At 46.8% G+C, this 25,081-nt stretch overlaps 1 protein-coding gene across 1 annotated transcript; it reads right to left on the reverse strand.

Moving 5' to 3' along the window:
* Positions 1-12,803: 12,803 nt before the first annotated feature.
* Positions 12,804-14,726, reverse strand: GPR25 (G protein-coupled receptor 25). The gene is made up of 2 exons (XM_063113479.1): positions 13,650-14,726; positions 12,804-13,556 (listed from the first exon to the last, which is right to left on the reverse strand). The coding sequence occupies exons 1-2, from the start codon at positions 14,724-14,726 to the stop codon at positions 12,804-12,806; spliced, it is 1,830 nt and encodes a 609-aa protein (XP_062969549.1).
* Positions 14,727-25,081: the final 10,355 nt, after the last annotated feature.

A 25,081-nucleotide genomic window follows, 5' to 3' on the forward strand; every position in this document is an offset into this window, starting at 1 on the left:
GGGATTTCTGGGGACTGGATGAGTAGTGGGGAAAAACTTTTGAGATCTTGCCGATGAGGGAAAAGGGGAGCAGGGTAGGATCTCTGTAGCTGAGCTTCGACAGCTGCGTGGTAACTGGGCAGCTGCCTATCTGCACCCCGAACTGCCCTCCCGCGTGCTCAGTGGAGGGGACCCACCCCAGCCCTCTCCCTGCCTGGCGGGAGCTGTCCTGGTCCTGCTGCTTCTCTGGCCTCAGGCCTACAGAGGAGGAGGCTCTTCTTGCCCACTCCCTCTTCCCCTCCCCCTTGCCCCAGTGGCCAGATGAGGAGAGGGTGGTGATGCTTAGCCACCCAGACAGTGCCCTGTCGATGCCCTCAGTGAGACGCTCTCTGGAAACCCCAGAATGACTTGATCCGAGGCCCTGCTTCCTCTCCTGACCGCATCCTGCAGCTCACAGCTGGGGACAGGTGCAGGAGGGGCACTGTCTGTCAGTCTTGGCCTCTGTGGACCAGAACCCTCACGACTGGGTGCAGGCTGGGCTGCAGCAGGTCAGTAGCTATGCAAAATGCATACAACCCACTTAGGGGGCAGTCAGGGGGCCTCACTCAGTTGTCTCAAGAGAAGAGTACCCTTCAAACTGGGGTCCAGGACACTGATCCTAGAGAGCTGCTTAGAGGGCAGGGGCAGGCACATCAATGGGGTTCAGACCCCTGAGTTGCATGAGATGGAAAGGGAACCCACTTTCCTAAGACATACCAGCATCCTTGTGGCCAGCAGTTCTGGGCTGGCTCTAAATGCTGCCAGGTCCTCTCCAGAGGGTTAGGTGCCCCTTTACCCTCCCGGCTTTCTCTCTTCCATTTTATTTTTCTTTTACCCTCCCTCTTTCCTCCTCTCCCTTCCTCTCCAGCCCCTCCACCCTGGCCACCTGGGCTTCCATAGGATTTCAGGGGCCACAGGACAGTGTCCTCAGTGCTGCTGATGGATCACTGACCCCTGACACATGTTCCTCCCCTCTACCCCTACTTACACAAGCACCAGCTGTAACTCACTGTCCCCAGCAGGACCACCAAGGAGCAACAGTTGACAGTAGTCAGCTCTTTGGTCTGGCTCAATGGTCTTCTGTATGCCCTGGAGGAAAAAACACTTGAGGGTGAAAGTGATGGCAGAGGGGAGGGGGGCAGTGGAGTGGCCTGGAGGCGCCAATCTAACTTGGGACTGTTCCTGGCTTCCTGTGGCCCTGCTGGTGGACACTTGGACCCCTCCTCTTGGGAGGGCAAAACTTGACCCCCCTCTCACTGCAAGCCCAAGCCCCTTGCCTCTCTCCCATCTGCTCCTGGATCACCCATGCAACAAGCCTTAAGGCCCTGGCCTCTCTGGCCATTCCCTCCTTTGTTTCTGGAGACCAAAAGATAATCTCGAACTTTAAGGAAAGATAGAGAATTGTGTTAAAAACAATACAACTACAAAGGTCAAAGCTAAAAGCAACATTGTGAGGCAGACGCTTTTATGGGGCTTTCAAATAAGGCAGAGAGAGAGCAGCATCCAGGCAGACGGGACACGTGGGTCCCAAGGGATGCCCTGCTCTCAGCTCTCCACCAGCCTCCCCATCCCCACCGGGAAAGCCCACACCTGCTTAAGTCCAGTGGCACACAGTAAAGACACTTTGTCAGCCTGACCCCCACCTCGTTTCCTCCCTGGCAGTGGTGTGTGTGGAAGAGAATTCCCAGGCCCCTGGGAATAGGCCCTGGAGTTCGGGTCCTATCAGGGCTGCCCCTCAGGAAGGTTGGAGACCGGGCAACTGGCAGGAGAGGTGGGGGGTTAGAGGGGGTCTGCTACCCTGAGTGAGGGCTGGATTATTATTACACTGCTGTCAAAAGACAGAATTACAACAAATTAGTTAAATGATCTGATTGGTTTTTATTTATGATTCATGAATCAGGGCAGCATCTCTAAATATTTAGAAAAGCTGTTCCAATAAGCTTATTTCAGGGCACACTCAGCTCCTGGCTGAGGCTCCCCCAAATTGATACCAAACTCGTAGGTCTGGCTGCCTGCCCTCAGACAAAAACAAACAAAAATCAAATGTTGCTGAAAATGGAAGTCAGCTTTTATTCACGGAGACTAGAGACCTGGGGAGCGATGTCAGGCTAACCCATCTCTAACCTGAAGGAGAAAGGCCAGACTAAAGCATCTCAGAGACGGAAATTTACTGAGGGGCTTTTAAAGAGGGGGTTGAGGGAATGGAACATGGGAAATGAAAAGCAGGAGGGAGGGGGACACGAGCTGTGGGGGCTTCATGCAAGGTCTCAGGTGCAAGGTTGTGCCAAGGCTCCATCTGGTTTTTGCTCCTGTCTTTATCTCAGGGTCTGGGTAGTATGTTCAAGTCTGCCACTTCAGACTGGCTGGAAAACTATATTCATGTAAGTAATGTCATCTGCCCCATAACCAAGGTCCAAAATACCAAAAATACATGGGAAAAGGGGGAACTCAGAAAAATGCATGCCAAGAAAAAAACCGTTTAAAATCTTTTAGAGCCCATGTGGATTTAGGTCCCAACATGGCCTCAGTCCTGCTCACTCCAACAAGCTGAGCAGAAGAGGTTGGTTTTATAGACAAGAATGGGCTGAAAAAAGCAGAAACAGGGAACAAAAAGCAGTCGGTTAGCATCAGGTTACTTCCGGTTAAACCATCAGGGTGTTCCCTATCATGCTAGCTAAAACTGGCCTGTTTAGGGATTTGGCTATTATCTCTCTACCCTGATTTCTCTAAAGGTGAGATAAATTAGTTTGGGTTTGGTGATGTGGAACTTTAGCATGAGTGACTCCATTTTGGTTTGGTTTGTTGGGGCCTAGTGCAGGAGGTCAGTCCAAATCAGTGGCCTCCTATATATTTTATTTAACACTGCTAATAACAGGTGTACTTTTCAAAGGCCCCGGGCCATCTAAAATAGCACCTAACCCAGTTGGGGCTTTTCATCACTTTACTGGGTGGAGGTTAAGTAGTTCAGGTGCATTATTTAAGAGACACGTTAAACATATGTGATTTCGAGTCGGATAGCCTTGGTTTCTCCATCTGTAGAATGGACATGATAGGACTCACTCATGTGGCTATAGTGGGGACAGTGAAATCACACAGATAAAAAGCTTTATTGCGTTGTGCTTTGCACATAGTAAGTACCCAATAAATGGTAGCAATTTTTTTTTTTTTTTTGGCAGCTGGGATCCCTTGACCTTGGTGCTATAACACTTTGCTCTAACCAACTGAGCTAACTGGCCAGCCCACAATTCTTTGAAAGATGTTTTTCCACACACTCAGTCTTTAAAAAAAAAAAACTCTTTCCTCTTCCTCACACCCACCCCCAGGAGAAATACAAAATCTCTGCATGATAATTACATCTTCAATGGTCCCAACCTGTGTGCTGGTGACCAGGTCCCACTTCCTGTGGTTTAGCACCTCTGAGGCTTCAAGAGGCAACCCTCCTCCCTTGACTGGGCCTATGGCCTTGGCATACGTTAATTAGAAACAAAGCAGCACCTCCACCTTTGGCTTCTCTAAAATACTAAAAGTGATGAGAAAGGAGTATGTTTTGAAGGAAGGATGGTTTTAATTGAGGTCAGATGCTATCCAAATCAAATGGTCTAAAAGCCATGACCTCCCTCTTGTGCGAGCTCCTCCTCCCACCCCCTCAGAGCTCTGACCCTAGCCCACACCCATCCCTACCCCCCGCGATCGGGTCATTTGGGACAATGCGTTTTCATTTACATGTTCATAAATACATGCACCAAAGTGTTCTAGAACATGATCACGTGATCATTATTACATAACTTCTTAATAATACCTAAATACCAAGTCATATTCAAAGTTTCCCAGTTGTCACCCTACTGTCTTTTAAAGTTGGTTTGCATCTAGGTTTATGTAAAGTCTGCACTTGGCTTTGGGCTCTTTTAATCTCTAGCAGCCCCCCTCCTCCCACCCTTTTTTAATCATGTCAGTGACTGGCTGAAGAAATCAGGTCAGCTGCCTCATGAAATGTCCTACATTCTGTGTTTTATCTGCTTTCATCCTCACATTGTCATTTAACTGGCTCCTAACCCCTGTATTTCCCGTAGCCTGGAAATTAGCACCAAAGGCTTGCATAGATTCAGGTTTCTCATTTTTGGCAAAAATGCCTCATAGGTAGTGCTGGGAGCTCCATCCTGCTCTGAAAACATGTTATGTCTGGTTGTTCCTCTTACAGTGATGCTAAATTGATCATTTGGTTCAGGTGGTGACAGCCTGACCCCTTCATGATCATAATTGCTTTTCCTCCCTTATCACTGGGAAATAATCTGTGGGGTGAAATATTGGCGTCTTGCCACCATCTAGCTCCCTCGCAGCCTCTCACCTAATGGTTTTAGCAGCCGTTGATGATTATTGCCTGAATCAATTATTCTATTAGAGGTTGTAAAAGGTGATTTTCTATTTCTATCAAGATAATTTTTACTGTTAAAAAGCAATAAATTACATATGATGTGATCAATCACCTTCTTATTGACCTATCTTCCGAATTCAGCTTGTGATATTAAAAAAACCCATAGACACCCATATTGATGTATTACATTTTAAAAATAACTTCCTTATTAGTACAGCATGCTCGGGAGCCCTCAGTGAACTCTGCTCAGTTGCCTTTCTTAGACTATAACCTCTGAGGGTACACAAAAGATAGGTCTCTCTTGGTACGGAACCACATAGAAACAGGCTCTTAAGTGTCAAAAAGCACCTAATAAGTGGGCTGATAGATGTATTTTACTTGCATAAGTGATGTAAGTTATTTCTCTTTCCTTGGCCTCCTGTTGATGGGCTTGTTCATAATAATGGACATCTTTTTGTGGGGGGGGGGTTGTTTTGCTTTGTTTAACTTTTTTTATAGCATTAATGGCTAAGAAGATTGTGTAATTTTTAATTGATGCTTCTAACCTTCCGATGGGTACATTTCATAAAATATGTAAACTTTTTTTTAAAGGCGATAAACTAGATGAGTCTCTGGAGAATAGGCTGGACCTACAATCATGGGATGTTGGAATCTTTGGGCTGACAGGGCTCAGAGAGTCCTCTTCATTTAATCCCTCCCCAGTGCTGGCGCTTGTCTGCAGCAGGTCAACTGTCCAGCACTGGACACAGCACCTCGACACAACCCTTGCTGTGAATGAGGCTCCTTGGTCCCAGTCATTCCAGGGGATGCTCTGGGCTCTGGCAGGGAACTCCCAGCCCAGAGAGACAAAGTGTCCTGGGTCTATTCAGTCTTTTACCATGGGGACATGCCAACCAATTAATTCTCTATAAATCAATGATGAACAAAAGTGACCAATTCATGGCACAGAATTCTTTGTATGATTTTCAGTTTCAAGAAAAAGAAATAGCAAAAAAGAATAACATTTTACCCCAAACTAAAGATCCACATGGCATTTATTTCCTTCTTTTATACCAGTAAGCCCAAATTTTCCACCTCTGTTGTGTATCGGATGGAGACTCACATAATCAATAGTTGTTCTGTAGAACCAGGAGTCTTTTTTTATCTCTGTGGCCCATGGCTTTGTACACCATCTGGCACATAGTCATGCGAAATAAAAGTTTGTTGAATTAATAAATTTGAGAAGAGAAATCCAAAACCATGGTAGAATTCAATTCCATTTAATAAATATTTTTATTGTTTATTTTACTACCAATAATTATAACGAACTTATAATGCTTAATAGGAGCCAGATAGTTCTAAACACTTCGTATATCAGCACATTTAACCCTCTCACATACCCTATGAGATGAGAAGTATTACCCCCATTTACCCCCATTTTACAGATGTATATTCTGAATGGAAAGAGGTGAATAACTTACCCAAGGGAACAGAGGCAATGAGAAGCCCAGCTGGGACTTGACCCCAGGTAGTGGCACCAGAGTTTACGCACTTAACCCCTACACGTGATTGCTAACTCCTGTGTGTGCACTGAACTCCTGTCTATGATTACTAACAAACACTCACTTTCATTAGCGTGCTGTGCTGCTTTTCAAAGTGCTGTCAACCTGTGTCTGTTACAAGTCCACCCACACTACGGCTATTGAGGAGGTTTCAATCGTTTGAAGGAGACAGAACATAAAAGGTGTCATCACACAGGGCAGCAAATGGTAAGAGCCTAAAAGAGGGGGCAGGTGGCAGGGGATTTTGCTCAGTTTGAATGACACTCAAAATTAGTCCTGAACTAGACGGAAAAGATGTTCACGACAGCATATTTATAAAAGCAACGTCTCCTGATGTCTAGTCATGAAGGAATGGTTAGTTTCACTATGTTCTATCCATTAAATGAATCCTTCAAAAATGACAATTATGGAATCTATATAGTGGCATAGAAAAACATTATGATATGTTCTGCAAAATAAAAAAGCAGAACATGACATGATTACAGCAATGCAAAATGTGATTGCGATAGAGGACGATTGGAAAGAGGATGCACAAAAATGAAAATTATTGCAATTCGTGTGGAGGATCATGAGGTATCTCGCTCTTAATATTACATTTTCTCTCTTTATGGTAATAATTTTAGAAAGTGAAGCTTGAGAAGACCTGAGGCAATAGCAATAGGTTATATAAAGAACAAGACTTTGCTAAAAAAGAGTTCAGCGAGCCTGAGCATAGTGCCGTATGCTATCCTATGACTTTGTGTTCATAGAATGCAGAAAAGGGGCAGTGCAAGGCACGACCTGCTAGTTTTAGGTTGTTTGGGGGCAGAGGCGATGAACAGAAGGGAGATGGTGAGCACGTGCATCGTGAAGACAGTCATTTTCAGAGCAGGATGAGTTGATTAGATTAATCACCGTCTGTCTAGCACATCTCTCCCAGGCAAACCACAGCATCCACCCACACACTGGCAGCCGTTGTCTCGTTGTCTCGGGTCTGCACTTCTGGCTTTGGGGCCCATCGACACCCAGCGCCTCCTTCCCCAGTTCTCGCTCCCTGGCTAGGACAATGCCCGCAACCCTGGGGCTGGCTGGATTTAGCACTGTCTCTCCCCAGCCTCCCCCAGCACCCCAGGGAAGAGCCCCATTCACCCTCTCAATATGATGCCCCTATTAATCTCTGCAGCGAGGGGGTCATGATCTTTGGAGAACAGAAGCAGGGTAATTTCCATGCAGGGCCAGTAACAGCAGCCTTGACCCTTGTGCACCCTTTGGTTTAATAGTAATTAGTGATCAACAGGTAAGCTAGTAAACCAGTGGAAGATGGAAGAAGGGTTGAGCTTTGGACCAGGAAGCCTGGGTTTTAAACCCTGCACTGTGTGTGTGACCCTGGCACGTCAACAAAGCTCTTGGAGTTTTATGTCCCTTATCTGTAAGATGGGACTAATAATTAATACGAGTTCTTTAGGCAAGATGCTTTGAGCACATTACATAAACTCTCCAAGACTCAGTTTTTCAATCTGTAGAATAGGGACAATAATATTATGTACCCTGGAAAGTTGTTGTGAGAATTAGTAAGATAAATATAAAATCTTTAGCTCAGTAAATATTAGCTCTTATTTTAACACCTATTTTAGAAGGATGTTGTAATGAGATATTATGTATAAAATGTCTTTGAAATAATATAACAAGATAGTAAAAATATTATTCTTTTAAAGTTGGTCAGATACCAAATTGAAAAATCTTTTTAAAAAATGATAATGCCTAGTGTTGTTAAGGGCGTAGTGAATGGGTGCTGTCAGAGGACTCTAGAGAGAATGTGATTTTTCCTACAATTTGGCACAATGTTCAAAAGTCTTAAATTGTTCATAATCTATGATTAATAACTTTACTTCCAGGAATTTGTCCTGAGAAAAGAATTAGAGATGAACAGAAAGAATTTTGTACAGAAATGTTCATTTCCGATGATTTATGAATGAAAAATTAAAGCAAGTTTAGGGACTTAGTTAAACAAACTAGGTTATATTTATATCATGACATAATGAAAATTTAAAGACATGTTTTAGAAGAATATTTAATAACACGATAAAATATAGTATATTGTTAAGTGAAGAAAGCAGGCTACAAAATAATGAATAAATATATATTCAACAAATGGTTACTAATTTTGTGCAGGCACTGGGTTTATACTTGGGAATACAATGGATTCATTCCTTGGTCTTGTATAGATAACCTCAATTTATCTGGAAAAAATGTGCACATATGTATTTTTATATAGAGAGAAAAATAAGGTATTCTTCATGATGAAATAATAGGTGTTTTTCATATTTTCTTTATGCTTTCTGTAGTTTCTTTTTTCTTTCTTTTTTTCTTTTTTTTCTTTTTTTAAACAAAGTACCTGTATTGCTTTAATAATCAGGGGAGAAAAACTCAAACATTTTAAGAGCAAGGGTCAGGGAGTCACTGGGTGTGAGCCAGGTGCAAAATGGAGAGAGTGCTTGTTCCTGTGCCCCTCAGGAGGAGGTGGCGGGGCACGAGATGGCAGCAGGGAGAGACAAGGGTTGGGACTGCACTGTTTGCGAGCTGTGACCTTGCCCCAGCCACTTGACGTCTGAGCCTCAGTTTCATCAGCCATAAAGTGAAGTTAATCGTTCCTGTTTGGCACAGGGTCAGGGGAATCAATGAAATTATGTGTATGTACTTTTTGAAAATTTGTCAGGTGGTACGCAGGTGGAAGTGGTTGTGGTCGCTACGTTCCCGTCTCAGTGTCATGCTCAGAGTGGACGCGTGAACTGCCAGCTGTCCAGCCCTGTGACCACGTACACACGGATTTCAGACAGCGCCTGCTTTCATGGAAGATGGAATTACACACTCAGTAAATACTTTCTGATTTTGGTGACAAGAAAGAGGAAAGGTGATGGCACGTCTTTGCTTCCTCCTGCCCTCTCATGGACCAAGCATTTCCTGGTCTTTTCATCCTTTGCCAAGATTTGACAAAGATTTGTCAATTTGGTATCTGCCCAACTTTAAAAGAATAATATTTTACTATCTTGTTATATTATTTCTAAGACCTCATACGTAATATCTCATTTCAATGACCCTCTAAAATTGGCAAGTATTTACTGAACTAAAGGTTTTATATGAATCTTATTAATTCTCACAACAACATTATGGGGTATAAGTACTTCCTGCAGGCCACTCAGCCAGGGTAGGACAAGGACTTAGACCCCTAAGCTCTGACAAGCGAGATGCCCTCGCAAGTGCCCAGAGTCCTCGGTCTGCTCCCAGAGTGATGTGGGGGCTGAGTCATATCACCTTCTCCAGTTCTGCCATTTTGTGAACTCCCCAGATCACTCATCATCAGCCCAGGGGCCCTGGGTTCCCACACTGTGCCCTGGGAAAGGACCCACAGGGTCGAGGGAGGTGAGGAGAAAGCCCAGAATTAGTCACAAGAAGCAAATCATAATCACACATGGCCAGTGGGCCCAGCCTTAGCCCAGACGCCGACCTTTTAAAAACCCAGAGCGGCTCCACCCCGCGTCCTCTCCCTGGAGCCTGGGGCGGGGAGGGGGCTTGCTGCAGGGGTGGCCCAGGCCTAGAGCAAGCTAATTCTGACGGCCAACTCCCGTGGTATGTTTGTCTAAAATACCCCAGCTTACAGGGTACTTTTACAAAGAACACGATTTCTTTTGATCTGCAAGGCAGGCTGGGCAGGTATCAACATCTCCATTTTTCAGATGAAGAGAGTGAGGCTCAAGGAGGCTCAGAGGGGTGCCAAGCCCAGGGAGCTCGCTGCCACCGTGCAGGCGCTGGGACCCAGGTCTGATTTCAGCTCCAGCGCTTGGGCAGCTTCACGCTATTTAACTGCCCTTAAAAACGAACAACCACACATAGAAAGTGACAAAAATAAAGAAATGGAGTGGAAAAAAGGTCTACAATTCTCTTATTCTAACATAATCATCAGCACCTCAGCACCAGGCTCTAACCAAGTGAAAACATTTTTTTGTTTTTCTGCTTTTGGTGGCTGGCCAGTGCAGGGATCCAAACCCTTGACTGTGGTGTTCTCAGCACCGTGCTCTAATCGGGTAAGCTAACTGGCGGCCTCTAACACAGTCATTGCTAGCATTTATTGTATTTCCTTCTAGCCTTTCTTTTGTGCCCTTTTATAAAACACAGCTATTATGCTTAAAATGCAATATCCTTCCTTTTACTCTTTACATTGTATCACATTATTTCATACAATGACATAGTCCCGATGATCACCGATTCAACAGGTGCCTATTCATTCATTCACTGAGTGCCTACGACATGCCAGGCACTGAGCCAGGCATTGGGAATACAGCATCGAATCAACAGACAACACTCCCTGCACGCATGGAGCTCATATTCTGATGGGAGAGAAAAACAATGATGGAGTTCGGATCCTTTTTTTTTTTTTAAAGATGACCAGTAAGGGGATCTTAACTTTTGACTTGGTGTTGTCAGCACCACACTCTCCCAAGTGAGCCATGGGCCGGCCCCTCGAGTTTGGATGTTTTGTCCTCCCAGAACTCCTGTGGAAATTTGATCTCCAATGTGGCAGTTTTGGAAACTGATGGAGTCATGGGGGCAGATCGCTCGTGAGTGGATTAATGCTCTCCCTAGGTGGGGGAGTAAAGAGTGAGTTCTTGCTCTATTAGTTCCCACAAGAGCTGGTTATTTATAGGACCCTGGCACCTCACCTCTCCTCTCTCTTACTTCCTCTCACCATGTGATCTTCTTGTACCCACTGGCTGCCTGCCACTTTCCACCATGAGTAGAAGCAGCCTGAGGCCTGTGCCAGATGCAGCTGTCCCAGAACCGTAAGCCAAATAAACCTCTGTTCTTTATAAATTACCCGGTCTCATGTATTTCTGTTATAGCAACATAAAATGGACTAAGACAAACAATAAGCCAAGAAATAAATATATGGCATTTCATTAGTTAGCACCAAGAGAAAAGAGCAAAAGACAGTTTAAAACGAGCCATGAGGAAGAAAAGAGGAAAGGATAGTTTTTATGAAAAGGACTATGAGGCATGTAATGTTTCAATTCAACAAAAACAGTGCTAACAATTTTATATCCTCCAGACTTGAAGATGTGGCCAGTTTAACACATGCAGTTTTACCTTTTAACTTATCATTAACATTTTCCAATCTTTCTTTAAACAACATCTTAAAATTTGTGTAATAGTCTATCATATAAATAAATACATGACAGTATTGTTGGACATTTAGATTATTTTGGGTTTGCCTTTAAAAACTTCTATAACTCGGTGCATCAAACTTTTCTTGTTTAGTATTGCATTGGAAGAGAGTGGCAGAAGTGAAATTACAGGGTCAAAGAGTATGAGCATTTTGTAAGGATGGGATACAAACATTTTTTTTTTTTTTTTTTTTTGTCGTTTTCGTGACAGGCACTCAGCCGGTGAGTGCACCGGTCATTCCTATATAGGATCCAAACCCGCAGCAGGAGCGTCACTGCGCTCCCAGCACCGCACTCTACTGAGTGCACCACGGGCTCGGCCCAAACATTTCTAAAGCTCTTGACTGTAGACTGGCAAATTGCTTTGGAAAAGAATCTTCTGTTTATACTCGCACCAACACCATGCAAGAGGGCTCGTTTAACCAGTTCTTTGCTGAATCTGCCTCATCTACCCCACTGGGAAACTGGAGCTCTTTGGTCCTCTTTCATTCTTGTCTGAACATAAGAGAAGTTTTCCAAGGGACACAAATTCAGTGATCTACTCAAACAAAGGGAGGGAACTTTCTTTCCACATCACGCATAGTTCTACAGCAGGAGGGAAATGCTAAGTTTCAGTAACTACTGCAGGAGAGGAGATGAAAACCCACCAAGCCATGGGGAGGCCTCCTTCCTGTCTGTCTTCAGGGAGCTCAGTAAGTCAGGAGAAGCAACTTGGCAGGGGTGGAGATGGGGACTCAGTTCCAAGAGCCTAGAGAAGCGCCTCCTCTGTAAGCTGAGATCTTGCCACACACAAACCCAGATGAGAGTCAGTTTCCCTATCCTGGAAACTCTGGGGACTCAGCTATAGGAAACAGAGTAATTCCTCACCTCAGAGCAGTGGTGAGGATAGGAAGGACCACGATATAACCGAACTCTCAAACACTGCAGTGTCTGAAAAAGAAGCCCTGCTGGCACATGTGACTGCAGGCTGCAAGGCTTGCCTCTTCTGGGGCATATGGGAGGAACAGGCATTGGTGAACTTTTTGACATAGGAGCAGCTGACCGGTGAGGTCAAGGGGTGTGTGTGTGATGTTCAACCTGCTGTAATCCAACAGCCCCAAATGCTGAAGAGAATACCGTGATATTAGACGGGGTGGGGTGGGGTGGGGTGGGGTGATGTGTTGAACAGTCTGAGAATGAACGCCTGGCTTCAGCCGACCTAGCGCCCTAGCGCTGAAGGGCTGATCTGAGAGCTCTCCCCCAGAGCCTGCAATTGTGTGACCGCCTCGTGGGGATCTGGCTAGGATGTGGTTCTCAAGAAGAACGGGATCGCTCAGTCCTGTTCCCTGCACTAACTGATGGCTGAAATGTCTTTAAGCCAAATTCACTTTAATCACAAGTACAAACAATGAATTTCTATACCCTCCAGAAACCTCAAAGGATGTCACAGAGTCAGAACACAGCAAATCCCAAACATTTGTACTGGAAGGTCTCAAAAAAAGGTAGACACAGAGGCTCAGTACGTGTTTGAAAACCCAAATGGCACATCTCTTCGAAGTGACACCTGGCTGGCAGATACCCTTAAATCTTTTTATCCCCTTCTGTAACCTTCCAAATGTGAAGCGACCTTTAAAAAGAATACGAATCAATGACTTGCTGCCCTGCCGTGGGGTTGCTGCGCCCCCACAGGTGCAGCTAGCTCTCAGGGTCCCTGCCGTCACACCAGACCCTCATCGTCTTGGGGTCGTCGTCAGCTGCGGCGTTGGTTGTGTCTGACCCAGCGTGCAACCCGCCTCCCGACACGCATTTCATTCCCTCCGCTGAAGGAAAGACACGGTTGTCAAGCCAAGGCAAGCGGAAGCGTTTATTGAGAAAGGTGAACTCACATGGAAGATTCTGGGGTCCCTGGCGGAGCCATGAAGAATCTGAACGCCTGGTGAGAGACCGGAACCCGCTGTCCGGGGGGCAGGGCCGCAACAACTTCCGGGGTGAGCCCTTCGCTTCCCGGAGCAGGGAGCAGGGCCCCCAGATAGAAACCGGGGCAGGCCTATCACCTCCGGGGGACCAGTCGGGACCAACAGGCCGGGCAGCTCGCACGGGGGCCGGTTCCGTGGCTTGGCTGATCCTTGACAATCTGAGCCCACGATGACTAATGACACAGCTGACGCTGGTGCGCAGGTGGCTGAATCCACAGGGCTGGCGGGTCCCACGTGTCGCAGGATTTTTTGGAGAGTGACAGGGCCAGAGCGTCCGACTTGGAGAAGGCGTTTCTGGGAAGGCAAAAGCTGTTGAAGGGACCAGAGTGGAGAGCGGCCTCCGGGGGTCCGGGCGGGATCTTCTGGCCGGTGCTGCTCCAGAGGGGCAGGGACGGGAACGCGCTTCCCTCCTCTTCACGCGGCGAGCCTGTGGGTCCCCGGGCTGCTGTCTGCTCTGTCGCGTGGGACCTTCCTTGGACCGGAGAGAATTGGCGCGGGTGCCCACCACGCTGAGAGAGCAGCCGGCGCTCCGCCGCCGCCCGCCCGCCCGGGGCAGCTACAGGGCGGCCGAGGACGCGCCCGCCGCCTGGGCCCGGCCCCGGAGCACCGCGCTGTGGTCCCTGCGGAGCGACGTGGCCGAGCTGATCCTGCGCTCCTGGCGGCCGGCGCGCGCGCAGACCCAGTGTCGGGCCCGCGCGCGGAACGAGCGGTCGAGCAGCAGGTAGATGACCGGGTTGGCGCAGCTGTTGACGAAGGCCAGGCAGGTGGCGACGGCCAGGCCCCAGCGCAGCGCCCGCAGCAGGGCGCAGGACAGCGGCAGCGCCCGCAGCCGCGCCAGGTGGAAGACGGCGCGCAGGGCGCTGTAGGGCAGCCAGCAGCCCACGAAGGCGCCCTCGATGGCGAACACGATGCGCAGCGAGCGGCTCCGGGCCCGGCCCACGCGCGGCGGCCGGCGCAGGCGGCGCGAGATGCGGCAGTAGCAGAACAGGGTGACCCCCAGGGGCAGCACGAAGGTGAGCAGCAGCAGCAGCAGGCCGAGGCCCTGGAGCGCGTCGCCGGGCTCCTCGCCGCACTGGCTGCCGCGGCCCCCGGGCACGGGCTGCAGCCCCCGGTAGACCAGCGAGGGCAGGCCGGCCAGCAGCGCCGCGGCCCAGACGCCGCAGCAGGCGGCCAGCGCGCAGCGCGGGGTGCGCAGCGGCCGCGCCGCCCGCAGCTTGACCACGGCCAGGTAGCGGTCGACGCTCGCGCCCGCCAGCAGCAGCGCGCCCGCGCAGCGCGTGCCGGCCAGCAGGAAGCTGCCCAGCTTGCACAGGCCGTCGCCGAAGGGCCAGCGGCCGCCGCGCGCCGCCGCCGCCGCCCACAGCGGCAGCGTGAGCACCAGGCCCAGGTCGGCGGCGGCCAGGTGCAGCACGAAGGTGTCCACCAGCCGCCGCGGCCCGCGCCGCCCGGCCAGCAGCCACAGCACGAAGGCGTTGCCCAGCAGGCCCACGGCGAAGGCCGCCAGGTAGAGCGCGGGGATGTAGGCGTAGCCGTAGGGCAGGTCCGGGGACGGGCACGGCTGCAGCTCCTCCAGGGCGCCCGAGCCCGAGTAGTCCCAGGACGCCGTCCCCGGGCTGGGGCTCCAGGGCTCGGTGGGGCGCATGGCCGGGCCACCAGGCCTGTGCGGGACGCAGCCTCGGGCGCAGGCGGCTCTGGGGCTTGGGGGTGGTGGCTCTTCACGGCCGCTGCCCGGCACCTCCCTTCCTGCCACCCCAGACCGGGGCGAATGGGTGGGCAGGAAGGGGTTGGGGGAGGGCGTGGGAGTGGCAGTCTCCTGTGGCGGAGATGGTGGCCTCCGCTTTGGGACCGGCCCGAGGGGGAAGGGCCGGGACAGGCAGAGGTGGCCTCCCAGGTGGGCCCTGCGAGGAAGGCAAGTCCGGGCTGCGAAGCCTTCCCTAACCCCGCAGCCGGAGCGTGGCCCACCGCTGCCTCTACTCATGGCCCAGTGTCTCTGCGAAATGTGTCCTGCCATTTCAAGGTCTGCCGTCAGATTGCAAGAGGCGGTGGGCGCCAGCGAGGCCTCACCTGTTCTCAGCCCCCACGGTGCTCTTTCCCACCTCCCGCCCCGCTGCTCTCTTCTCTGGTTTTAGAAGTGAAGAGACGGAACCCCAACCCCGGATGAAGATTTTACAAGGGGGATGGTACCTCAGCCTCCCGCCCATCCACGCGTCCTCTAGGAAAGAGGGGCTTGCTGTCTGGGACACAGTGGGATCTGGGTTGGGGTGGCTCCTGCCTCTGCGGGTCTAGCTCCTGGCTAGGAGTTGGCCGCCATAGCGCTCAAGCTATGCTGACCTCCTGAGATGCAGGGCTAAATGTCCTAACCCTAAGAGTGTCTTTTCTGACCAAGTCAGGTCCTCCTGGAGCCACATGGAAGGGTTTTAAACCAGAGAGGGTGTTAGATTATCCTGATGGAAAGGGACAGAGCCTGGGCTTCAAATCTGGCTCTTGTCTTCCCCATCTCCCCCCATCCTGCAGAACCCACCTATGAAGCTAAACACAGATGTAAGCTCAGTGCAAAAGATGACCCGAGATGGCACCTGATTAAACACCAGATTAGTTTTCCCAAATTATGAGTCAGGAGTTTAGAGGGGGAGAGATCCCTCATGCACTGAGAGTAAGGGAACGGTTTGTGGAGAAGGGTAGGAATGAGGTCTGACTTCTAAGGGTTGGTGGGCCCTGAGGAGGGGACGATGGATGAGGGGAGGCTCGCTCTTGCTCCTGAACGGGGGACACATCCAGTTACAGCCCAGTGCTTCTTAGCAGGCATCCCCCTATGACATGCTGTGATGGAACTATAATGTTCCAGGGTGTGCCCTCCCACAGTGCAGCCCACTGTCACCAGGAATGAGTGACTGACTCATTGGGCAACCTGGTGTTGAAAATTTGAGGTGAATTATCAATTTTATTTGATTCAGTCCCATTAACAGTAAACTCCTCTATGTAGCAGGCACAGTTTCAAGCATTGCAAGAGATGCTGTTCTACCTCAGAGGTTCAGGACTTAGGCAGGAGAGACAGATACACATGCTGTATGTGCAGCGGCCAACATGCCAGAAGTCAAACTGCAGTAAATGTTACAGACAAAGTCTTCTTGGAGCTTAGAGGAGGGAGTGCTTACGTCTGGCAGGAGAGAGGGATTACTTCTGGTGAATCAGGAAAGGCTTTCTAGGAGATGAAACCCAGGTCAGTTCCAGGAAGGAGTTGAAAGTCAAGTAAGAGCAGCAGAGAAGAGAAGGGCCAGACTAGGAGGAGTAAAAGGAACAAGCAAGCAGAGATGAGTAGGAACACGACTGATTCACGGCTCAAGAAGCAGCCTGCCTAGTGTGACCAGAGCCCGGGGTAGGAAGAGGGTGGCAGGAGATGAAGCAGGAAAGGCAGCGGGGCCTGATCATAAAGGGATTGGGATTTCATTCTGATTATGAAGGGACCAGGATTTCATTCTGTGGGTAGGCACTGAATGTCAGCGTTTTGAAAAGATTGCTGGCAGAACTGTGGATTGGAGAGGGGAGAGGCTCAAGCCAGGGAGACCCTAGTGTAGGCTGTTTTAATTATTTGTGTCTGAAATAGGTTATTGACAACAGTGAGAACAGAAAAGAGAATCTATTCAAGAGATGGTTGTAATGTCACGGGTCTCAGCAGAGAGGAGTCAAAAATAGGCCTGGGGTTTCTCTTCTTAGGGACTGTATGGATGCTGTCCCTTTAACTGAGGTCAGGAACACAGAGGGGTATGTGCGTATTTATTCAGTTTAATGCTGATTTAAGGTAGGTGATAAGGTGATAATTTACAATCCAAACCAGGACACTTATGAGAGTGAACAAAGCGCTATCGTAATAAACCTGGGTCATAAACCAGGACTGTTCTGGGCAAACTGGACATAAGATTACCCAAGCTTGAGGTCCCTCTGTTACCTAGTATATGCAGGTCCCCAGCAGGGAGGTGGAAAATGGTTCTAGAGCTCACGGACAGTTGGGCATGCATGTGTCTACATTGTTCCCGTCAAGATTTTTTCTCTCAGGCCAATTACAAGATAGGGAAAGGCAGGCAAGAGAAGAGGCCCAGGAATGAATGGTTTCTGGGCCTGTCCATCCATGGGTGTTCTAGCCTCCAGGCCTGGGCTTCCCCGTAAGACCCATCCAGAGGGTAGAAGCCTGAGGGGCTGCTGGAAGTTCAGAGCCCTTTTTCTAATGTTTGATCACATGGTTGCTGGTGAGTGGTGACCACATCCTGGGTGGCATAGGGGGCTGCAGCCTCCTTCCCTAGAAGGCTAGCAGGGGCGGTGCTTGTTTGCCAGAACTTGGAGACAGTCAGGGACAGGCCCAGTGCCACTGGACTTCACTTCCCCTGGGGCACACCTCAGTCTGGAGCTCAGGGAGCAGGAGTGATCCTGAAAGCTAGAGATGAACAGCAAAGAAACTGCCAGGTGAAAAAGAAGAATGGGGTGGGTGGACCGAGAGGGGAATATAGGGAGGGGGTTGAGGGGAAGTAGAAGTAGGTTGTTTATTAAAAAACACAGATTCTTGCTTCCTGGAGCCATGGTCTCATACCCAAGGGAAGTCTGTGGCCCAGAGCATATGGTGAAGTTTCTCTGCGGGGGCCTGGGTGTGGCAGGCCTTTACTGGACTTGTCTGGACGGGAGGAAGCAGCAAAGGCCAGAGCCAGGGACACTTCCCCAGGCCTGGCCTCTTGGGGTGCCTCGCCTGGTTTCAGTGACCAAGGCCAACTCCACGGGACTGCTCTCTCTTCCATCCCTCGGGAGGCCTCCCCACAGGATCAGGAACAAGATCAACAAAAGTCCACTAATAGAAACACTCGTCCTCACCGGCTGAGAACCTGGCCACTTTGACAAGTATGAACAAAGCAAAGCAGAAGCAGCCTTCCCTCTTCCTCCATCCTGACCCCGGGAGCTTTCTCCAACCCCCGTCCCTAGCAGGGATGTACTGCTCTGTACTCTCTGTACTGCTGGAGCCACTGGTCCGGCAGTCGCATGGGTCAGTCTTACCTAGCTCGGGGCATGATGAACTCCCTGGGGTGAGAGGGTTTCCCTCCATCCATCACAGTGATTGGCACAAACCCGAGAACAAAGGAGATACTTAAATAGCCAATGCTTTGAACTAAATTGCTTTCAGGAGTAAGTTTATTTCTGTGCCTTTCTGGGCTATATTTAAACTCTTACAACTTTTTTTCCCCAATTTTATTTTTCTGCGCAAATAATCTTAAGCTTTTAGGAAAATTTCTGAAAATTTTACTTGCCTTTTTCATCATGAAAGTCATATAAACACATTACAGAATACAGAAGAAGAAACGTCCTCCCAGACCTTGTACCTCAATACAACCTACTTAGCATTTGGTGAATTTCTTTCCAGTGCGTGAAGGACGTTTTCACGGATAAAAAAATCACTTGTTTTCCCATTGTGCTTGGATTTTCTGTCTTTTCACATTCCATTTCCGAGATTCTTCACGTATGACTTTTTTTACACAACTCTTTGATCATATTTGTAATTAGAGTGTACAGTTTTATAGTCTGCTTTTCTCAGTGCAATATAAACCTACATTTTTCTATGTTGTTTAATTTTCTAAGCCCTTGATTTTGGACATTTAGGTTGTTTCCAGCATTCTTAACTATTATAGAAATTTGTAATAAATAATTGCACTTATGACTTTTTTTCTTCTTTCATACTGTTTTCATAGTATCAAAGCCCTTGTGCAGGTCAAAGGCTATGCAAATTTTTATTGCTTGATACAAATATTGTCAGTGATTAGTAGCTTAGATTGTCACTGGCATTGTACGAGGGTATTGGGTTCAACATAATCTTGTTAGAGATGTTCATCAGTAAGATGTATTTTTTCCCCTTTCATAGGCAATTCGGGTAAAATAGTTCCTCATTTTAATTTACATTATTTGATTACAGATAAGATGGAAAAAACTTTCCATATTTACTTCCTCTTATGTGTACTATCTAATCATATCCTTTACACATTATCTCTTATACTTTTATATATTTTTAATTAATTTGTACGGACTATTATTTAGGATAAATCATTATCCCATTTGATTCAAAATTTTCCAGACTTTTTCCTTAGCTATTTTTTGCTTTAGTTTTACATTTCATATAGTCAAATTTGTTGCTGTTAGCAACTTCAGAGTTTACAATGTTACTTTCTCTTTGATGATATAAAAACGTTGTTCTATTGAAAAAAATATTTTTTTAGTCTTTTTAAATCCACCTAGTATATAACCTATTTCTTCAGACTTCTATCTAGCTTTCCTAACACCATTTATTAAATTTAAAATATATTTTTTAAAACCTCTGCTCTTTGTGTTGTGATGTCTCATTTATTACGTAAGCTTCTTATATGCCATTGCATCTATTTCTTTTTTTCTTTTGACTGGTAAGGGGATCACAACCCTCGGCACGGTGTTGTCCGCACCACACTCAGCCAGTGAGTGCACCAGCCATCCCTATATAGGATCCAAACCCGCGGCCTCAGCGCTACCAGCGCCGCACTCTCCCGAGTGAGCCATGGGGCCAGCCCCATTGCATCTATTTCTGATCAGTAAACAAATAGATCAGATTATGGGTGGGGTGAGATCTGGCTTAAATATCAGTTTTATAACTTGATAGCTGTGTGATCTTGGGCCCCACCCAGTTCCCACATCTTGAAATGTCATGATATCTACCTGATAGGGGAATTGTGAAGGTGAAATGAGACAGCCCTTGTGGAAGTCCCCTCCCCATGCTGGGTCTGAGCGTGTGGGCTGCACTCCGTTCCTTGGCTGGTGACTTCACGAAGGACCACTGTTGTTTCTGGTTGTCCTGCTGTTTGGGCTGCTTCTCCTCCCCTCCAGGATACAGTGCTTTCTTTGCACACAGTGGGTGGTCAGTAAATATTTGGGGGATTGCATTGGAAATCTACAAAGAGAGAATTCCCAGGTGGGCGTCTTCAAGACTTGACCACCCCAGTTCATGGTGCCTGATGTCACCCTGATGTGAATTCCACAGGGTGACAGAATGGATGCTGCAGAAAAACTTCTGACAGGACTGAAGCACAGGTAACATTATGCCAAGTCAGTTGTGGTTGACAAGGAGGTTAACAGTAACTTGAGTCTTGAGTGTGAAAAAAATCTTGCAAAGCCGTGTCTCCTTGTGTTTCTACATCATTTCTTAGTAAGTATTGAACTGGGAATGGGGAATACTCTATTTTATTCACTGTGACTGACTGGCTACCAAGATGAGGTTTCCCGTAGACCGTATAACCCTGAGACCTTGTGTGTGTGTTGGGGGGGAGGGGTGGTAAGGAAGGGATATTACAGGACAGGAGAAGACAGCAGTGGCTCCTGCCCCTGCCCTGCAGTCTCACCACCTAAGCGATGGCTGGCACACACCGGGCAAAGGGCCCCACCCTGGATGCCAGAGGCCCTGCAGAACATTCCAGAAACTCTCAGGTATTAAATATGGGGTAGGTGGAAAAGACGGCATCTGAGTTAAGACATGAACACTTGGCTGCAGCCCAACCACTGAGGGAATGACTCAATGTGAAAGCCTATGGCCTGCAGCTGTGTGATTGTCCCAGGGCCGCGATCTACCCCGGACATCATTGCTTAGGGGATATAGGGGACGGGTCAGGGATGAGAATGGGGGATGGGGGAGAAGAGTGTAGCTTTCAAGGAAAGTAAGACTTCTTTCTTCCATTGCCGGTTTCTGCAGCTCAAGGGTTTTTTAAAAGGTAAAAAACAAACCCATCAGAAACTTAAAGACAAGCAATAGGGAAGTCCCTCAATATAAAAATGGCCCAGAATTTGTTTGGAAAGGAAGTAACATTTTTCTCTTTGTAGTAATTATCTGCTCGCAGAATCTTCTTAACTACAACTTGCCCTTACTTTTCAGTGATTTCACAGAAAATGTAAACTTCTAGTTATTTGCAGCAGGGATTGGGAACATTTCCTTGACATTGGTGGAGTTTTCCCCCGCAGTGCTTTGATCCTGCCACTCATCAGTGAAACCAGTGCCTAAGGTCACCTTGGGTTCTGACTGTAAACAGCCCCTTCTCCCTGTTGGGCAAGCACTGTATCAGGGGATGTAACAAGCACAAAGAACAGGGCACAGTACTTCCTCTCGCGCAGCTTAAACATTCCTGGAGAAGATGAGCTGTAATGTAAAAATAAGATTGATGTAAGGCAGATTGTGATAGCCTCCTTGTCTCAAGGTTGGAGCAGCTCAGCCTTTCTGAAGGTCTGTGTATGGGAGCAGGCTGTGTAACAGGACTAAGGCATTCAGTGGTCCCAAGAACTGAAAAGATTAGTCACCTCAATACCCTAACCCCACCCTATCTGCAATTCAACATGAAAACAAGGCTGATCTATAAAATATGTATAAGAAAGTCCTAACAGTTTTTCTTCACAACTACTTTGATGAGTTATGTTGCAATGTTACTTTTCTCAGTTTTGGTGTGCCTGTTGAGCTCTTCCCTGTTGGCGTCACTAAAAAGGTAAGTTGGGGTAAGCCCGTAAGGGCTCTAAATGCTGATCTCAGGAGTTTGGATTTCACACTGTGATAAGGCACCACTGAGTTTGTGACTAGTGGGGATGACATGACAAAACCAATGCTTTAAGAAAATTGAGTAAAAATTTGCAGGACAGTTTGGAGGGAGAAATGGAATTAAGGAGAGACCACTTGTAGGCTGTTGCAGAGTTAAGCATGAGCTATTGGTTCCTGAACACAAGGCTGGTGGCAGTGTGGATGATGAACAGGTTGACAGTATAAATATTTGACAGGACTTGGTGACTGGGCATGATGAGGTCCTTCTGTGTTGGATGGAGAGGAAGGAGTAAGAGAAGACCTTGAAGCTCTCAGTCTTGGTGGCTGGATGTATGTCAGAAAGGAGAGTTGGTTTGACTAGGAAGCTGATGTTTGGTTTTTAAACAGGTTGAGGATCACTGCAACCTCCAGGTGAAAATGTTGAGATGGTAGGTAGATGCAAGCGTGGGGCCAGAGGGAGGAGCCATAAGGGCTGGAGATGTAGATTCTGTGCAGAGGAGTCAGTTGAAGTTGATACTGAAGGCCTTCTTGGAAGGAGGGTAGAGCAGAGCATAAAGAACTGAGCCTTCAGATTGGCCCATAATTCGTCAGGGGAGGACCTGGCGACAAGGTAAAGGGATTTGGAACATCATTGTGTCATGGTAACCAGTACAGATTTTCAAGCTGTACCTGGGCACTATAGAATGATGAACCAGAGGGAGTTAGATCAGGAAAGCCAACTTGGGGGTTATATTTTGGGGGCAAAAATATCTATGGTAGGAAATTAGGAGCAGCCTAGCAGAAATCAGACCAAGTTTTGGATTTGATTTTGAATTTTGGACCAGGACTGGGTAGTCTCCATGTATTCATTTGACAAATATTTAGTGAATACCTATTGTATTGAGGTACTGATTATAAGGAAAAAGAATCCAAGCAGAAACTCACTTCCTGATATATACAAATATATCAGTCGTACTCATAAGTGTTCAAAGTCAGCCCTCTCATAAGACTGCATATTCCGCTTCTTCTACATCTGGTAGGAGGGGACAACAGAGCAAGCAGCAAAAACAATACAATGCTTAGCCTCTGCTAAGAAAGTAAAGAGGATGCAGTTTATAAACAGTTAGCTTTGTTCATGTTTACGATCATAAAGTAGGGCTGTAGGGCCCAATCACCAGAACTGACGTCTCTGCAATTCAAAATTCAATAGTTTGAAGAAAGCTACAATGTGGCATCCTCTTGGCTGACAATGTAAGACAGTGTTATGTTCTTTATAAAATCAGTTTTAATAAGACAATCTAGTACATGAACTTGCTTAATGAACAAGAACCTCTTACTGTTAACAAGACAGGGCTTCTCTTTTACTTTTGGTATATATCTCTATCACAGCACTTAGTGTATTAGTTGTTTGTGAAGGTCTAACAGCATCCTACTTAAGACAGTTAGTTCTTGATGGAAGAGACCCTATCTTTCTGACCTAACTAGCCTTCTGCATCTAATAACTGTTTCCTGGACAAACTGGATCAACCTGTTATCAGAATTAGTTTTTGTAATTTTTCCATTCTTCTGTCCTTATGAATCTAGATAGTCAAAAGTAGGTGAGCACACCAGTTTGATTTTAGCTGTTGTGTTGATGCTGGTTAAGAGTCTTTGGCAAGAGAACCAAATCCACTTCAACTCCAAGTTCTCAGTTTTCCGAAGGGTGAATACATTACTAACTAGTGCAATTGTTGAGTCTTATGGTATTTTTATTCCACAGCAACTAAAATGCAGTGGGAAACTTTGCACCACGTGACACAGTGAAGGGGATATGAAATGAGACTCCAGTTGTGATGCTGCCACTCATTAGCTTTGAGTCCCTGGGACAGTTACTAACCTTTTAAAGCCTCTTTATCCTCATCTGTGAAACAGATATAAACGCTCACCTTTTCACAGGTGGTGGTAAGTTAAATAAGAAAGCAAATCAAAGGACCTTTTAAAATTTTGGGGTTGAGAGCCACATTTCCTTTTTCATATAAACATGCAAACCCTGAAGTATGGGTGGGGCCTGGAATCACTGCAGCTGAATGAAATTGTAAACTAGAGGTGCTGTAAACTACACGTCATCCCCATGTCCTTCAGCCCCACAATGCCTGTAACACCAACTGAAGGAAGTCAGATTCAACCACCTAAAACAACAGATTGGGGTTAAAAAGAACAAAATACACCAGTAGCCTAGGTACTGTTGTACAATGGTACCTAGGCTTTGCTTAACATGCTAAAAAAAATCTAAGGGGGTCTTAAAACATTTTTTGTTAATTCATTTGCTTATATCTTCTTCAACGGAAAGTAAAGAAATCACCTCCCCCCTGCCCCGTTTTCCTAACATAAATGTAAGCTACTGTGGATGGAGATTACTTTAGTTGTGAATACCACAGTGATGATGAACACATGCAGAAAACTAATTTTTGCTGTCTAAGCATCTGGCCTTACAATACTGAGGTGCTAGAAGGCCTAAACACCCACTGGCACGAAAAGAAAATGAAACTAGATTCTGATCTCCTTATCTGAAGAGCAATTCTGACACCACCCCCACCCCATCAAATTATACAAAATCATTAATATCTCATTATTTCTTTTAAAAGCAAAACTGCCATTTAAGAAGACACAGATTATAAGTATCTGTACATTTCTGAGGGATGACAGAATTTTACATTCACAGTTGGGTTTTTCAATTCCTGATTCCTAGGTCATAGCACCATAGCTGTTTCCTTCACTGGATTTCATTCTTTATCTCTCTGTGTAGACAGGTTATTAAAGATGTCTGTTTCTATTCACTACAGAATATTTTCCTCTGCCCTCGTTAAGAACTGTCAATTAACCAGATCAGGGGACACACTCTCAAGTTGTGTGTGGTTTTTGTATACTTCTTTAATATTGCCTGGGTCTTAGAGTTAAATATTTTTATCTTTGAAAATTAAAATACTAGAAAATACTGTAGAAGTGTAGCTCTGTTCTGAAGCTTGAGTATCCTATTGATAGGTCCCAAGGTAGAGAACCATAGTTATGATTAGGAAGTGCAGATATTTCTTCAAGTATATAATTATGCATGAATTTTCTTGGCTGTTTTCTTATCAGAACTCTCTTCTAATTGCTCTGGTCTGAATAAGAATCAGCACAATCAAAGTGAAACTTATAGAATAATGGTCAAGAACTGGCTTCTCATGGCTACTGTAGATCAGTGAGTTCACTAGCCATTCAATTCCAAAGGCATAGAACATTGATTCTGGCACAACTTAATTATTAATTCTCCAAAAGACAGTAAATTAATATGGACAAGATTAATGTAAGATGATCACAAACATTTAAACAGCATACTATGTAGATCATCTGAGCTATGCATAGAAAGTTATAGTTTTTAACACTGCCTTAAGTCATTATTCAAGCAATGTCTAATATTATTA

The sequence above is a fragment of the Cynocephalus volans genome, chromosome 11 (genome assembly GCF_027409185.1).
Source record: "Cynocephalus volans isolate mCynVol1 chromosome 11, mCynVol1.pri, whole genome shotgun sequence".
Classification (NCBI taxonomy): domain Eukaryota; kingdom Metazoa; phylum Chordata; class Mammalia; order Dermoptera; family Cynocephalidae; genus Cynocephalus; species Cynocephalus volans.

Bases quoted from the DNA above. Each gene is read 5' to 3' on its own strand.
- GPR25 (XM_063113479.1), bottom strand. From the start codon at position 14,726: ATGCGCCCCACCGAGCCCTGGAGCCCCAGCCCGGGGACGGCGTCCTGG. The intron at 13,557-13,649 runs GCCCTGTAGCTG...CTCCGGTCCAAG, and splicing joins CGGCGGGCGCGTCCTCGGCC to GAAGGTCCCACGCGACAGAG.